Below are 17,489 nucleotides of genomic sequence, written 5' to 3'. Positions count from 1 at the left end.
GTAAAAATATTGCATGCCTATAATTCTCTGAACATGAAATTGTACAACTGAAACAAAAGGGTGAAGGTTACTTAAAACTATTAGAAGACTGTTTGAATTTCCTATTGGAGTAGCCTATAGTGCAAAGAGCAATGTACTGCAGAGGGCAAAAGATCAAGGCTAGAACCCTCAGGTCAAGGTGGCTACTTTTCTTTTAGCTGTATAATTGTATGCAAGTCATTTAGTTCTCACTTTCAAGGTCCACAAATAGTTTTTCTGAGGATCAAGAGAAAATATCTTGAAAATTACCCTACAGGTTATAATATAATAATATCACACAAAAGGTATTAAAATTTATATTATAATTTATAATATTTAAAATTTCAAAAGGTTATCTTTTTTGGGTAATATGAATTTCATCAGACAGGAAAAATCTACAAAGATTTTTTGTTTTCTGATTACATGGCCTTCTTACAAAAGTTAAAAACCTACTACTATAAAAGTAGTAAAAACAGGGGCACCTGGGTGGCTCAGTCGCTTAAGTGTCCGACTTTGGCTCAGGTCATGATCTCATGGTTCAGGGGTTCAAGCCCCACATTGGGCTCTGTGCTGACAGCTCACAGCCTGGAGCCTGCTTTGGATTCTGTGTCTCCCTCTTTCTCTGCCCTGCCCCACTCACGCTTTCTCTCTCTCAAAAATAAATAAAAAACGTTAAAAAAAATGTTTTTAAATAAATAAAAGTAGTAAAAACACCTCCTACTTTATATAGACTCCTACCTCCTAGTTTATGTAGACTTATAATTTAGAGATAAATCTTATACCTTATCTGGTCCAACTCCCTCATTTAAAAGAAGATAAAAAAGACCGAGAAAGGTTAAGAGACTAAGGCAAAGTCAAACCACTGAGTTTTCTGATTCCCCAACCGTTTCCTTTCATCAGACCAGGGACTATGTGAACTGGGTTATCAAATAGCCATGACCATTTAACGTAATTACCAGTTTTCCCTTTGTAAATCATAAACTCCTCATGAACAGGTACTCTTCTATCTTCTCTCTCTCCTATCAGTACCTAGCAAATGTAATAATTGCATAAAGTATATTTTCTTATCAGGCTTAATAAAAATCCTCAAGGACATGAAAAGATGCTATACATCATTAGTCATTACAGAAATGCAAATTAAACCACAGAGACATCACGACACACTTACTAGAATGTAGAATGGTTAAAAAAAAAAACAGAGCAAAAACTAAACAAACAACCCCCCTGACGCCCTGAAACTGCCAAGTACCAACAAGGAAGGATGTAGAGCAACTAAGATGCTCATACATTGCTGATCCAAATGCAAAACAGTACAGCCATTTCAGAAAAGAGTCTGGCAGTGTCTTACAAGGTTAAATATGTACTTACCACCCAAAACACAGTACGCAACTATTTGTAGCAGCTTTATTCAGAATCACCAAAAACTAGAAACAACTCAAATGTCCATTAGCTGGTGAATGGATGAACAACGGTTGCATTTGGCAATAAGGAAGACTACTGATACCTTAAACAACATGGATGACTCTGATAGTTTTATACTAGAGGAAAGAAGACTCCAAATGCTACATATTATATGAATTCTATTTATATGATATTCTAGAAAGGCAAAATATGAGGACAGAGATCAGTGGTTGTAGGCCCTGAACATGTATGGGGGCAGTGGCAGGTGGAGGTGGGGACTGGGGCATGAGAACACTCTCTTAAGATAATGGAGATATTCAATATCTAGACTGTAGTGGTGGCTATACAATCCTATCAGTTTGCCAAAATTCACAAAGCTGTATACCATAAAGGGCAAATTTTACTATATAAATTATACCTCAGTAAACCTGACTTTAAAAGAAAAGTTCGGTTTGGGGCGCCTGGGTGGCTCAGTTTGTTAAGCATCTGACTTCAGCTCAGGTCATGTTCTCATGGTTCATGAGTTCAATCCCCACATCGGGCTCTGCACTGCCAGTGTGAAGCCTGCTTGGGATTCTCTCTCTCTGCCCCTCCCCTGTCTCTCAAAATAAATAAACTTAAAGAAAAAAAAAAGTTTCATTCAAGTTCTTCCACTAGAGGAGACCTTGAGTAAGTTACTGAGCTTGTACGGCCTTTTTGTTTTTCTAATCTAAAAACGAAGGGGCTGTAATACCTAACTACTACATCCTTTCTATATTAAATCATATTACTGAATTGTAGAAACATTTTCTGTGTCTATTTCTTTCTGTGTCTATTCTGAGTCTGTATTTGTGCCATGTTAATGGTAAATAACGTAATGATAAATAAATATTACAAGACATGTATATTTAAAATGTCAAAATTAAAGCAGTAATATTTCTCAAATGTCTTTTAATAAGAGACTTCATCGCTGGGTATCTAATTTTTCACCAATTCTCTTTCATTACCACAAAGTACTATAAATAAACATAACGTAACAAATTACACAACTTGGTATAAACTCAAAATTAAAGGCAATAATATTAAAACACCTTATCATGATCTCATGATTTGTGAGATCGAGCCCCATGTTGGGCTCTTCACTGACAGCATGGAGGCTGCTTGGGATTCTTTCTCCCTCTCTCTCTCTCTCTCTCTCTGCCCCTCTCCCACACTCTCTCTTGCTCTCTCTCTCAAAATAAATAAATGAACTTAAAAAAAATTAAAACACCTAAACACATAAAAGGGTAGACATTTTATATCAATAAAATGGAATAAATGTATATAAATTCATTTATATTTAATAAAGCAATACACACCTTTTAGGAGACGAGTCAAAAATTCTACTTTTTAAAAATTTTTTTTTCTAATGTTTATTTATTTTTGAGAAAGAGAGAGACAGAGCATGAACAGGGGAGGGTCAGAGAGAGAGGGAGACACAATCTGAAACAGGCTCCAGGCTCTGAGCTGTCAGCACAGAGCCCGATGCGGGGCTCAAACCCACGGACCGCGAGATCATGACCTGGGCCGAAGTCGGACGCTCAACCGACTGAGCCACCCAGGCGCCCCCAAAAATTCTACTTTTTAATGCAACCCACAACCAGGGCTATGTCAAGAGCTCCTTGTGGTTAAGAATTAAAGTCTTAATTTTATTTGGAACATTGGGGATATCCTTGGGATGATTTCATTAATCCCCTAATTAAAAACATTTCTTTGTGGTGTTCTCAGTTGCGCAGCTGCCAACATGACAGTCATCATGAGAGTCATTATTCTCCAACACCAGTGCTACCTCTACCTCCTGAGCTTCAGCCAATAGGAAGGGTGGTAAACACTGGAGTTCTCTATATCAGCATCTCTACCAAGCCTAATGCCTGCAAACAGATCAGTGCTAAAGCACTCAGGAAGCAACCAACTACAAAAGTCACTCACAAAAATGTGTCTTATGTGAAGAAACCACATTGTTATAAGCCTTGTACTGTCAGTGAAAATCAGAACACTGAACTTCTCACTTGCAAACTTCCCTTCTAGCATCGAGTGTGAGAAATTGCTTAGGACTTCAAAACAGATCTATACTGCCAGAGTGTAGCTCTCCTAGCACTTTCTGAAGGCAAATGAAACCTATCTATTTAGCATATTTGAAGACACCTACCTGTGGGTTATCCATATAAAAATATAACAATTATGCCAAAAGATATTCTGCCAGCACAACTCATATGCGGGAAATGCACTTAGGATGCATTATGATGGGAAATACTTCATTCTTAAAAAACAAAAAAGTACCTAATTAAATAACTGCAAATGAAAAAACAAAAACAAGAGAATAAGGTATTAGCAAGTTCCTCCTCTTCCACTTTCATTTGTGTGTAGATTTTTCACACTAATGCAGGGACATAAAACATTCACACAAGTAAAAAATGTTTCAGTGAACGAGTTTCAGGAATTAAGCTTTCTAACAATTATAAACAAACCTGTTAACTTTTTCTAGGAAAAACTTTTTCCTGCCCCCTAATGTATACACAATAAAAAATCTAACCTCCTTATAGGCATACAGAGCCTTCAGCATTTTAAGACACAACCTTCCAGAACCATCTTCTCCTACTGAATCCCAGACAACCTATGCATGTACCCTAAACTTTTTCTCACTTCCTTAAAATATATTACAAACGTTTGTGTTTTAAACACTATTCCCTCTAACTAAACTAACTGGGCTAGCCTCTAGAACTAGGTCAGGTTCCTTATTTATCTTTGAATCTGACTCCTAGCAGCTACTAACTCAGTGCTTAACTGAATGAATGAATTGTGCATCAGGAGCTATTGAAAAAGGATATTTATGATTAAATAAAAATAGCTAAGTATCATTTGAAACAAGAAAGATATTTATAGTCAGACTACAATGCTTTGATTATACTAGAAAATTTCACTTAAGTCATAAATGAGGTCCATGGTCTTCCTAAAGCTAAATCTATAATCTTAACAAAGGTACTGGATTCACTATATACAGAAAGATTTAAATTCCAAATCTTTTCTTAATTATGTCACTTAATAGCCCTTAATTCCTCTCTACTGGGAAGCCACTGTATTTATTGAATACAAGCATGTTATGCTGATATTTGAAAGACTGCAAGTCTCATAGCAGTCAACTACACAGGATCAAATCTAGAGCACAATCAATATACAACTGACAGCAACAGTCTCTTCCATCCATGTCAATTGGTACTACTCTAGAGTTACAGAAAATCAGAATTATCGAACACATAAAGTTCTTTCAGAAACAAACTATTATTTTCTTGTGATGTTTATTATTTATTTTGAAAGAGAGAGAGAAGGAGACTGAGAATTCCAAGCAGACTCCACACTGCAGGCACAGAGATCAAAGTGGGGCTCAAACTCACGAACCATAAGATCATGACCTGAGCCGAAATCAAGAGTCAACGCTTAAGCTACTGAGCCACCCAGACGCCCCAGAAACAAACTACTCTTAACATGGATCCTGCTTTAAAATAACATTTCACACTAAATCTTACAAAGCACTAATTTGTTAATCCCATAAGGTATCCTGACAAATACCTATACATACTAAACTGATTTTTGTCAGAACCTCATTAGACTCAAAAATTTGTTTCTAGTATTTGTACTCTGTTACATGTTTCAGTTTTCAAAACACTAAGAATAGCAGTATATTCATACCAGCAATATTTCAGGATATAAAAGAACCTGTCCAATCAAACAATCATTTAGGATTTGTGCAAACACATAAAGATATTTAGCTGACAGGTCATAATCAGAACTGTAACCATAACTGACTAGTACATTTAATAACTAAAATACAATTTCATTTCATCAATAACTATTTATTGGACAACAATAAATGTGCTGGCCCCTAGAAAGAATATAGGATGCAAGCAATAACATAATGAAGGTATTAACAAAAATGATACCTACTGCACATTTATAGAGTGCTTATTATATGCAAGACATGTATTAACTCATTTCATGTTCCCAACAACCCTAGGAGGTAGTTACTAGTATCCTCATTTAACTAAGGTACCAAGAAGCTAAGTAACTTGCCCAAGGTCACAATGCTTAGTATTTAAACCCAGGCACTCTGGCTGTCATCTCCTGACTGAGAAGAGTTTCTAATCTAATAAAGGTATTAACGCAGTAACATGTAACTTATAATAAGGGGGTATAATTTTCAAATGCCAAAAGATACAGTGCAATGGGTTTCAGGGTTAGGGAAATGCAATCTGGTTGAAAGAGGAGAATCAGGACGGTTTCTTGTAGGAAGTAAGAGGGGCTAGATTTTGCTGGTAGGATAAAATTTTAAAAGCATTTTTTCAAAAAACATCAAAATTCAAGACATATATCTCAGTAATTTTCATAAAAACAGTAATCTCTCAACAGTGGGCTGTAGCAAGTTTTATGTAAATGAAAATATTCATATCCATGGCTACTTTATGTATGCACGGTTCAGTTTGGTCCTACTAAACAAAAGAATATAGCAGTTGTTATTGCTTCCACACCTAGAGATAAAGTAAACAGAAGTATGCAGTAAGACAGAAAGAAGACCTCTGTTTACTTACACTACACTTATATCCACCCCTTCTTCCACCATATAAATACCAAATAATGCTCAGGAGAAAGGTGTGCTCTTTAAGAATCCTGATGTGGAGGATTATGTCATTTTTGCTAATCATTTGCCATCACTGCCAATCACAATCATTTTGCCCCAGAGACTTTGTACAATGGAGAATGTTCGTACAAAATTAGGTTTTAAGCTAACAGTATCTGGACAGAACACTTTAAAATCTGTGTAATAAACCTCTCACACACACACACACACACACACACACACACACACACACACACACACACACATATACACACACACAAATAGGGTGCCTGGATGGCTCAGTCAGTTAAGCATCTGATTCCAGCTCAGGTCATAATCTCATGGTTTGTGGTTCAAGCCCCACAACGGGCTCTGTGTTGACAGCTCAGAGCCTGGAGCCTGCTTCGGATTCTGTATCTCTCTCTGTCCCTCCTCCACTCACGCTCTGTCTCTCTCTCAAAATAAATAAATAAACATTAAAAAAAATGAATCCGTTTTAAAAGTAGATGTCTTCTGGAACCTTAATTTATAATAGATATTTAAATATACATTTAATACTATGTTTTTCACAACACCCTATTTTCAATACAATTTTTTCTTTCCAAGTTGGGCTACCATGGTACTCTAGTACCCCAGAAATGTACTGGCTCTCTCCCTTCCATTCCAGCAAAAAATTGTGGTACCTCAACACTAAGATGCAAAAAGTTTATGTGACTAATCAAAAGAAATGGAAAATAAAAAAGAGGAAACCCTAAAAAAGTACTTAAATAGTAGTTTTCATGTAAAATCCAATTCACCCATTTAAAACTCCCTAGGAACCAGATGATAAAAAAGTACTTCATACTATGCACTCAGGGCAGGGCACAGAATTGACACATGAAAGCAAACAACTCACCTAGGAACAGCAACTAATACAGTCAAATGTGGCTAAAACAAAACTGGCCTGGGGCAGAAGACAAAAACATTAAGTTACGAATTTAAAGAGGATAGACTGATTAAAGAGGTTAAAGAGGATAGACTGATTACATATAGGCATTCAGCTCCGCAGCTTCTCAAGATATTGCTAAAATAAGAGTAAAGAAATATTTTGAAGAGCCTAAACCTGTAAGAAACCAGAAACATGGTTTTAGAAACCAGAAAGCAGATCAAATGGTAATGACTCTACATCTGAAGAGGCTGAATTCTACATTAGCTTAGAAGAAAACCAGACACCTGGTTTATATCAGATTTACATTTATACCAAAAGACCTCCTATACTCCCAGAAGTGATGTTTCCAGGGTTGAGGCAGAGAAAATATACCACGGGCTGAAGCATAATGTGGTGCCAGAAAGTAAGTTAAGTGCTCAAAAAGCAAGGATGAACACACCAATGCCAACCAGAAAGAGCTTCCCTGGCCAAGACTGGAACAGCTTAAAAAACAAAGCAAATAAAATAGTATTGGGTTATAATTGAAAGAATACAATAAATACCCAGAAGTCTATATCGATATAAACATATAAGTAGATATATGGAGAATAGGGATAACTCTTCTTCACAGAATTACAATTAATAAACACAGAAATAATGAGGAAAATAGAAAATTGCTATTAGAATGCACCAGTAATAAGACAAGATCCATACATGGATGCTAAAAATTAGTAGGCAGAATAAGTTTAAAAAGAAACAAGATAACTGCATACTCTCCAATATTTAATAATTACTAAAGAGGAAAATAGTAACTTTACAAGTGGAGAAACCCAGCAGACACCATACCCAAGAGATCAAGGTTAACACATCACTAGCAGTACATCATATTCCCCAAGACCTCCCATATGATGTACTGAGGACACATCACATCTGTAATATCCCTCTCTTTAATTCCTAACCTCATGAGAGAGGTCATAAATCATGAGAAAATGTCAGACAAACCCAAATTAAGGGCCATTATACAAAATAACTGTTTCAAAGTGTCAAGGTCAATGAAAGAAGGAAAAGGTGAGGATTGTCACAGATAAAAGGAAACTAAGGAGACAAGGCAACAGAATGCAGCATAGGATCAAGAATTTGGATCTTGGAACAAAAAAAGCCCATTAGTGGAAAAACTAGTTAAATCTGGTTAATTTCTTACTTTTGATAAGTGTTCATAGTTACATAAGATGTTAACATGAAGAGAAGCTCGGTGAAATGTATATGAGAATTCTCCAATCTTTTTCCAACTTTTCTACAAAAAAACTTTAAAGGAAAATGGGAGGGGAAAAAAAAAAACCCTAAAAGGCACAGAAGCTGGCATTTTCAGACACCGTGGGAATAAGGGTGGGGTCCAAACTAGAAGAACAGATTGAAATTTAAGAGGCAGTGAGAACCCCCAGGCCCCTCTTTTACTCCTTGACCCTCCCTGGCAAAAGGCCAAATGACCTCGGAGAGCATGAAACAGGGTGTCTCTGCACTAGAGGACGCCAGGCTCAAATGAATGTGAGGAATGCCATACTGAAACCTGGAGAACAAATGAAAATGTATTTACATTCTTTTACATTCTTAATGATTTTCCTACTCAACTCCCAAGCTTGTCCTCTCCCGGCATAAGATCAGAAACCTTTTCTGGGAAATCAGTCCAGCACAAGATAGAAGATGTGTCATTGGTAATCTGCAAGGAAGTTATTCAACTATATCCCTCTACAGGGAAAATCATAATCACCCACTTGTAGGGCTTCTAAGCTTTTTAAGCCACCTCTTTTAAGAGCTGACTTGGAAGGATCACCAGCCATCTCATATGAAAGACAAAGCCCAAGCAAATAAACACAAAAAGGAAATCTGGAGGAAAGGGGGAATACACAGAGAGGAAAACTATACTAATTTCCCAACAGGGATAAGAGAAGCATTGCATCCACAAGTCAGAAACGGAATATTTAAAATTTTTTCAGGAAAAATAAAAAGAGTGCTTGGAAATTATAAATATGATGGCAGAAATAAAACCTCAGTAGAAGAACTGTAAGATAAAAGTTGAGAAAAATTTCCCAGAAAGCAAGGGGAAAAGAAATGGAAAATAGATGAACACAGACAAGAAAATTAGAGAAAGCAGTCAGTAGGCCCAACGACTAAACAACAGGAACTCAAGAGAGAACAAAGAAAACCAATGGAGGAAATGAAAAAAATACATTTAAGGAAATTTCCCAGAACTGATGAAATACATTTCTGAACAAATAAGACTACCCTGAACTCAATAGAAATGGATTATAAAAGACCTATACCTATTCCCGCACATAATACAGGAATTTCAGAACTGTAGGCAAAAAGATTCTCTAAGCTTCCAGAAAGGAAAAAAAAAGTTTCAAAATAGTGGGAAAAAATCTTCTAAGCATCTGATGCCTCAACAGCAACACTGAAAAAAAGAAAACAGCGGAGCAATGTTTGCAAAATTCTGAGAGAAAGTTTTTTTCTAACCAAGAATTCTCTGTCCAGCCAAACTCTATAAAGCAAGAGAAAAGAAACATTTTCAGGCATGTGAGGTCTGGAAAAAATTGTATCTCATCCAGAGACCACTACTGAAAGTGGTCCTCCAAAATGAGAAAACAAGCAAAGAAAGAAGACATCAGATACAGAACGAGGAGACCCAATACAAGAGAGACCTGAGGGGGTCTACTAAGATGACAGTAAAGGCAAATCTAAGACAACAGCTGCAATTCAAAAAAATGTAAATAAAAAATTAGTAGGTTGAACAAAATAAGACGAGATTTACACACTTGAGAGAGAGTTTGGACTAAATCAGTTTCTCAACAGTGTCACTAGTGACACTTTGAGCCACATAATTCTTTGTTGAGGATGTCCTGTGCAGTATAGGGTGATGTTTGGCAGCACAGCTGGCTTCCACTACTAGATATCAGTAGCACACTCCCTGCCCTCCTTCCACCCACCCAACAAGGCCAAATGTCCACTAGGTTGCCCCCTGTTGAGAACGCCTTGGCTAAATGAAGTACACAGAAAACTAAACAAAAGCCAATTTAAAACAAAAACAAAAACCATTAACTCAGGGAAAACAAGATGTACTAGAAAGGAAAATAATCACAGCAAACTACAGGGCTCAACTATGAATAGCTTATAGTCACATTGAGTACTGATGTAACCAAAGTACTTGCAATATGACAATACCGGGAAGATGAAGCAGGTTTGAGAAGTGTGTCTCTGAGTGGCTGGGGAGAGCAGTAAACCGTATCTTCCACTGTAAGAAGTCAGTAGATAATGCCTTAAACTCAAAAACCAAGAAGGAACACTACTAGCATGCTATTTTGAGATATGGAGATAAACATCAAAAAAATGAGTTGAAAGTGGCTGTCTTTGAAGAGCCTGAAATAAAAGGGAAGGAGAATTTGCAAGCGACTATGTTTTGTCAATAATCTTGCAGAACTATTAAACTCTTTTAAATGTGTGCATGTATAACTTTGATAAAAATTAAACTTAAAAAAAATCAACTGAAGCTGGATTATGAAGTACTTTCACTGGTGAAGGCTGTGTGTGCAGACTTAGAACCAAACAGCTTTATAACTTTGAGCAAGGTCCTCAACCTCTTTAAACCTTACCTTCTTCATCTATAAGATAATGAAAAATAATAGCTGTCTTAGAGGGCTCTTACAGGAATTAAATAAGATAACATATGTAAACTGTTTAGCATAGTGTCTGGCACACAGTGTTTATAAACAGTACCTATTATTCACTTGGCAATCGGAGAGTAGTAACTATAAACTTTCAAAGTAAGTAAATCATAAATTCACCTGTTTTAGAAACTAACTGATGTTGTGGAGAGGACAGCTTAGGAAAGAGAACAGCCTACAGGTCAAAAAAACAAAACAAAACAAAAAAACACCACTTAGCAGGAATACATTTGAATGAGAAAACAGAGGCAGAGCCACAAAGTGAAAAGTAAGGATACAAGTGATGAACTAATTTAAATATAAGAAAAAGGAAAAAGGAGGAGTCAAAAAAAAATCTCCCAACTTAAGCAAATCAATAGATGCTGACAACACTAACTGAACAGAACAGGAAAGAAAAGTGTTGAGAGGAGAACATGACAAGAGAGATAGAAAAGATCTTGATATTACCTACATTCAATTTGTGGGTCTTAAGAGTACAACCAACTAGAGATATCGAGTATGCAGGTGGAAATCTGAATCTAGAAGAAGAGAGGTCAGGACTGGAGACAGAAATGGGTATATTACAATGAAAGGCTGAAGCCACGCAAGTGGATCAGATTACTCTGTGGCAAATACACAGAGCAAGAAGAGAGGGAAAAGATAAAAATCAGCATAAAAAACAATATAATACCAAAAATTACCTCAAAAACTACAATTAGTTCATTTAAATTTCTTTTTTTTAGTACTGTACATGCCCATTGTTGAACTATGTAAAGAAAATCTAAATATAGCTCAATGATCCAGATATCCAAGAACAATAATTATTATTTTAGAGTATTCCTTCTAATCTTTAAGTGCGCATAACCCTAAATTGTCCATTCTTTCCCTGACAAATTTGGAATCATACACAACTGCATTGTTTTTTTGCTTTATTAAGTGGACATTTCCCCAATGGTGTCTGAAATACTAATGATTTTTATTAAACACTCCAATATATGTAAACCACGGTTGTTACTTGACATAACTACCAAACTGCCTTTTACTGGTAAAGGAAATCAATACTCCAAATATTTTTTTTAAAGGCTAATTTTTAAATAACGGCCAAAACCAAGAAAGATCATCGCAGCATATTTCCTCAAGTAATTAGGAAACATAAAATTAAAAAAATATTCATTTGACATTGACTGTAGTAAATATTGATGGATTTTATTAAATACCAGATAATAGAGGGGCGCTTGGGTGGCTCAGTCAGTTAAGCGTCCAACTCTTCATTTCGGCTCAAGTCATGATCTCACGGTTCGTGAGTTTGAGTCCAGCATTGGCTTCTGTGCTGACACAGCAGAGCCTATTTGGGATTCTCTCTCTCTCTCCCTCTCTCTCTTCTACTCCTGTGTGCTCCCTCTCTCTCAAAAATAAATAAATGAATAAAAGAAAAACAGGTAACAAATAAAAAATAAGTTGTTTTAATGTTTTGGGAGTTCTCAGGGAGCCTGGGTGGGTGGCTCAGCTGGTTAAGCATCTGACTTCGGCTCAGGTCACGATCCCACTGCTCGTGGGTTCGAGCCCTGCGTCCAGCTCTGTGCTAACAGCTCTCAGCTCACAGCTTAGAGCCTGGAGCATGCTTCAGATTCTGTCTCAGTCTCTCTGTCCCTCCCCGGCTCAAGCTCTCTCTCTCTCTCTCTTTCTCTCTCTCTCTCTAATATAAACAAAAACATTAAAAAAAAATAATGTTTTGAGAGTTGTCAATATCAATGGTCTTCATATAAGACCTCATATGTGAGGTCACTGTGAAGCTCAAATGAGGTAATATATACAAAGCACATATAACAGTATCTGACATACAATAAATGTTCCATAAATATTGGTTATTACTATCACCACCATTAGTTCCATATAGAAGCAGTAGTTACTGCATGGAAAAGAGGCAGAAAGAAATGCACTGAGATATGAAACTAAATACTCTTTTGTCTTTTCTTTCACTTTTCCATCTTCTCTACATTTATACACTCTGGACATCACTTTAAGTACTATGGTTAAACCATTAGTAAATATGTACCTTATCCTTAATTACACATAAGACACTTGAGGGAAAAAATAAATCTCTCCTATTTCCTCTACATATTCCTTACATGTCACAGTACAGTAATATGCACAGTGAGGACTCAATAAATATTAGTGTCACAAATCCTTATAAAGAAGGAGAATAATAAAAGCAACAAAGCAATAAATAAAAATTGGGATAATAGTAAAAGCAAGAGATCTGAAATCCAATATTAATACAATTCAAAGAGACAGAATAGAATGAAAAAGTGAGGTGAAAAGCTTTACTGTTAACCACAATGAACAGATCACACTCTCTTTGCTCTTCTCTAGGTACAATAATTTAGGAGGGATACTAAAAACACTGGACTGTGTCTAAAAGAGAGCAACTGAGAAAAAGTTAAAGAACTGAGGACGCTCAGATTGTAGAAAAGAGGACTGACTTCCTACTCCCCCTCACATCTTCAACAATGAGAAAAAGCTATCCCATGGGAAATGATTTAGGATTTCTCTGTTGTCCAAAGGCAATCATCAAAAAATGGCAGGTATAGAGGTCTAGACTTCTCTCAGCTCAAAAACTTAAAATAACATCTTTTCTAAGGCAAAGATGTTATCAGAGATTAGTCATGAAAATGTTCAAGCAAAGGTTGGAAAACAGCTTGCCAACGGTGCTGTGGAAAACATCCAAGTAGGGGATAATTGGTTAGAATTCTAGGTTTCTTTACAACGCTGTCACCACATCAATGAATATTACTGAATATATGTTCCAGAAAGGATACTGTCCTAGACCTATAATGTATACAAAAACAGAGAACTGAGAAACACACACAAAGATCTCTGCTGCCAAGGAATTCATAAAAAATAATATAAAAATGTGGGGGCACCTGGGTGGCTCAGTCGCTTAAGTGTCCGACTTCGGCTCAGGTCACGATCTCATGGTTTGTGAGTTTGAGCCCCACATTGGGCTCTGTGCCAACAGCTCAGAGCCTGGAGCTTGCTTCAGATCCTGTGCCTCCTTCTCTCTCTACCCCTCCCCTGCTCGCTCGCTCTCTCTCTCTCTCTCTCAAAAATAAACAAACATTAAAAAATAATAATATAAAAATGTATATTACAGTTTGAGACCATAATAGATGTCACCAAGCACTATTCATTAGTTGCCAAATGAATTCCAGTCATATGTAAAGGTATCCTAAGAAGGAGAAATCCCTAAGGTTAAAATGGTCATAAAAAGATTTTTACAATAAATGAGCTATGGGGTGTTTAAGGAAAAATGTATACTAAGAGTCTGAACAAAGAAGTAACAAAGAGGGGATAGTACAAACAGAAGTAAAAAGCAAGTTACAGAGAAACCCGTTTGGCTGTATTAAAAACTTGTTTCATGGGAGAAGAGATAAGCTGAAAAGGAAGGTTGTGGCCAGAATCAACTGTACTAGGCCTTGAATACAAAGCTAAGTAGTTTCAAATTTATCCTGTAGACAGCATCTATAGTAACTACTCAACTCTCCTATTGCCACAGACAACAGTAAATAAATGGCATGGCTGTGTTCCAGTAAAATTTTATTTATAAATACTAAATGTGAATTTCATATATTTTCATGTGGCACAAATTATTCTATTTATTTTTTTACAATAACCGCCATACAAAAACGGGCTACGGGCTGGATTTGACACACAGGGTTTACCAATACCTGTACTACACTAAGCTGCCTTCTTTGGAGTGGTCTATGATACATTTGTCCTGGAGCTTCAGGGATGAGAATAATATATTATTCATTCAACAACTACACACATGCATGAATGCACACACCCAACCAAGATCTAAATCTAGTAGAGGTAAGAGGTTCCCCATACAAAGGTCCTAAAGACAAAACGAAGCAAACAAAAACAACAGAATCCTCTAGATTGTTGATAATAAGCCATTAGAACCAAAGCAAGTTTTTTTTTTAATTCTACAATTTATTTTCACATAGCAAATTTATTTAGTTACACACTACTCTTCCAGACCCTCCAGGTTACACGGAGGGATCTATAAATTAGAATATAATCAAGGAACAGTGCAGGGATGTGAGTTCTAGTCCTCACCCTCTAATTTACTCATGTGATCCTAAACAAGTCACTTTCAATCCTCTGGCCCTATGTCCTCATCTCTAAAGTAAAGGGATGTAAGTTACTAGATGATCACTATGCTCTCCCTCAGCGTTAGCACTGTATAATTCTATTCCTACTACAAAGACCAGACAGGAGATGACAAAGACAGAAGTGATAATTAAGGACACAGAAAAGGCATTGACTAAATGAGCAGGCAGATAAGACAAACAGATAGGAAAAAAAACAAAAAAGTACAATATCACCAAAAGCAAATGCAACAGAACACCCAAGGAAGAGAAGCAAGTAAGAAGAATTCAGAAAGAGTATGGCTATCAAAAAAGAACTAGGTAGCTAGCTAGCTTAAAAAGGCAAGAACTTCAAGTGACAGTCTTAAGATGTGAGACTACTGTGCATGCTTCCAGGAATCATGAGAAGAGCCAGGGAAAAAGAACAGCCTGAAGATGAATCTAGATGATGGGGGGGGGGGGGGGGGGGGAAGGCATATGTTCCAAAAAATATAGAAGAAGAAAAAACTGGGATGTGCTTGAAGCCTTAGGTAAAGGAGTTAGTCTTAAAGGAGAGGAAATTAAAATCCAAACTTTGGTAAAAGCAGCATTACAGTATCAGCTTTTACACAACAGATATTTTCCTGCGAAGTTATATATCCATAACGTGTCTTTTATACACCAATCAGGGAAATCTGATGTTGCATTTTCTTAACGTTTCACCTATATTGATTTTTCTAATGGTCAAAAAATAAAGAAAGGACTAACTTTGGTTTTTGTAAGAATGAAAACCAGCAGTATGTACCTCTAAAAGAAAATGCATGTTGTATCTTTCTTATAGCAACTATTACTTCGATCCTTGAATAAGAGTTACTTAGGTAATAAGGTACCTCTCCCCTAAATGAAGCTCAAGGAACATTACCAGTGTTCTCTTTCTTAGTAGCTTTGCAAGCTCCCAAGGCAAGAATTCTGATTAATTTATCTGCTTAGCCACTTTGCACAGAGTTTGTGATGTTCGATGAATAAATACTGACACATGATACCGGAGTTTTTAAAAAACTGTGCTTGCAAAACAATATCATCTGACAAAGTTAGAAAAATATTTTTATCATAAATAACTCTAATATCACTTTTGCAGTGTCAGAGCTTGCTTAAGTAACAACCAATTGCTACAAAGCAACTAAAAAAGCAAAACTAAGAATTTTTAAGGAACATCACTTACAAATACCAAGATTCTACACAGCTCATTTCAAAAAGACACTGCCTCTATTTAAGGTATATGAGAATAAAAATCCAAAGCATTAGCCTGATGATTAACCAGTTAAAAATACACATTTGGATACGCTGAAGATATTTATAAAGCCAACAGAGATACTATTAATATGTTGAAATTCACTGGCCAGTGCTGGATTCTACCATTAACCTTCTACTACTATTCAAGAGAAGCCAAGATGTCAAGGCTTCTCATATCACTTGCTTTTAAGAATTCAAGAAGTCACCCAAAACTAGCATACACAACCCAACTACAAAAGTAGTGCAGCTCTCCATATGGTAATGTTTGGCTATCTCTTACCTTTACATGAAAGTCACATTAACTTTTTCAACGATCTTCGATAGGCCCCATTTAGGCAGGCCAACAGTATTTACCGAGTAACAGGAGTTCAAAAAAGTCCTAACAGTTAACTCTGTTCTCCCACAGATCTCAAGTTGGGTGTAGATTTCACAAGCCCTGAAAGCTACACACTGCCACTGTCAAAACCAGAAGAAGCACCGTCACCCTGTCGTGCCCATTACCAACTGTTACAGAATTTTGTCTTCAAAATTATGTTGGCTCAACATGTTAAATAAGTACTTAAAAGGCCACTTTCTCCCCCAAAGCTGGACCTGATCTCTTCCACTCCGCTCCTTTATTTGTCCAGCCCGACAAACGCGAGAAAGGAGGTCTCGACTCCCCAGGCCCCTTAGATCCAGTCAGGTCTCCCAACTGCTCACCGCACCCACCGTACAGCCCCCACCACACACCTCCTCCTTCCCTCACAGCCAGGCCCGCACAAGAGCTGGGCCCGCAGCCGACCCCTCGCCCGGGCCTGCTCTGCCTCGAGCGGACGCAGGCCTCGGGCCTAGCCTCCTCCGCTGGCCCCTCACCTCTTTCGGGACCAGTTGGTTCTCCTCGCCGGGCACCATGGCTCAGACTCCGGCCGCTCCTCTCTGCCCGGCCGGGGGAGGGGACAGGGTGGTGGCGGCCTTCTAACTCAGGAGAGAATGGCAGCGGCAGTCATCCTCTCCAGCGTCTGCGTTCCGGCAACCGCGGAGGCCTCAGACTGGGCCTCAGACACCAGCGCGCAGACACCGACCCACGGCTGCTCCGCCGCTGCCGCTGCCGCCGCAGCCGCCGCCGCCGCCGTCGCCTTCGTCGTCGGCCCCTCCCCCAGCCCGCTGCAATCAATGGAAAAATGGCGGCGGCCGCTCTCGCGAGAATTCGGACCGTCGGGCTCCCAGCCCCGCGCCAGGCGCCCAAGGTGCCGAGGCAGCTGTCGTTCGCGTCTAATTACCTCAGTTCTTACTCAGCCCCGGGATGTACAAAAGTGGTTCAGCGGCCCCGCAAACGCCTTTCGTGGGAGGGATTCTGGACCGTCCATCTCGGGACTCCCCCTGCCGGCAGGGAGAGGGCCAGGCCTCAGAATACTCCATGCCTTCTGGGG

General features: G+C 37.9%; 1 protein-coding gene across 2 annotated transcripts in view; it reads right to left on the bottom strand.

Moving 5' to 3' along the window:
• Positions 1-17,205, bottom strand: part of USP47 (ubiquitin specific peptidase 47) — a 105,771-nt gene extending 88,566 nt beyond the window's left edge. Inside the window, exon 1 of one of the 2 annotated variants that reach the window (XM_015537931.2) lies at positions 16,933-17,205. In XM_015537931.2, the coding sequence (XP_015393417.2) occupies positions 16,933-16,971 (39 nt within the window). In that variant the 5' untranslated portion in view covers positions 16,972-17,205. The remainder of the gene's footprint in view (positions 1-16,932) is intronic. The other variant, XM_042959483.1, reaches the window with a different exon arrangement.
• Positions 17,206-17,489: the final 284 nt, after the last annotated feature.

The sequence above is a fragment of the Panthera tigris genome, chromosome D1 (genome assembly GCF_018350195.1).
Source record: "Panthera tigris isolate Pti1 chromosome D1, P.tigris_Pti1_mat1.1, whole genome shotgun sequence".
NCBI classification, from domain to species: Eukaryota; Metazoa; Chordata; class Mammalia; order Carnivora; family Felidae; genus Panthera; species Panthera tigris.
This window is presented reverse-complemented; position numbering and strand designations above follow the sequence as displayed.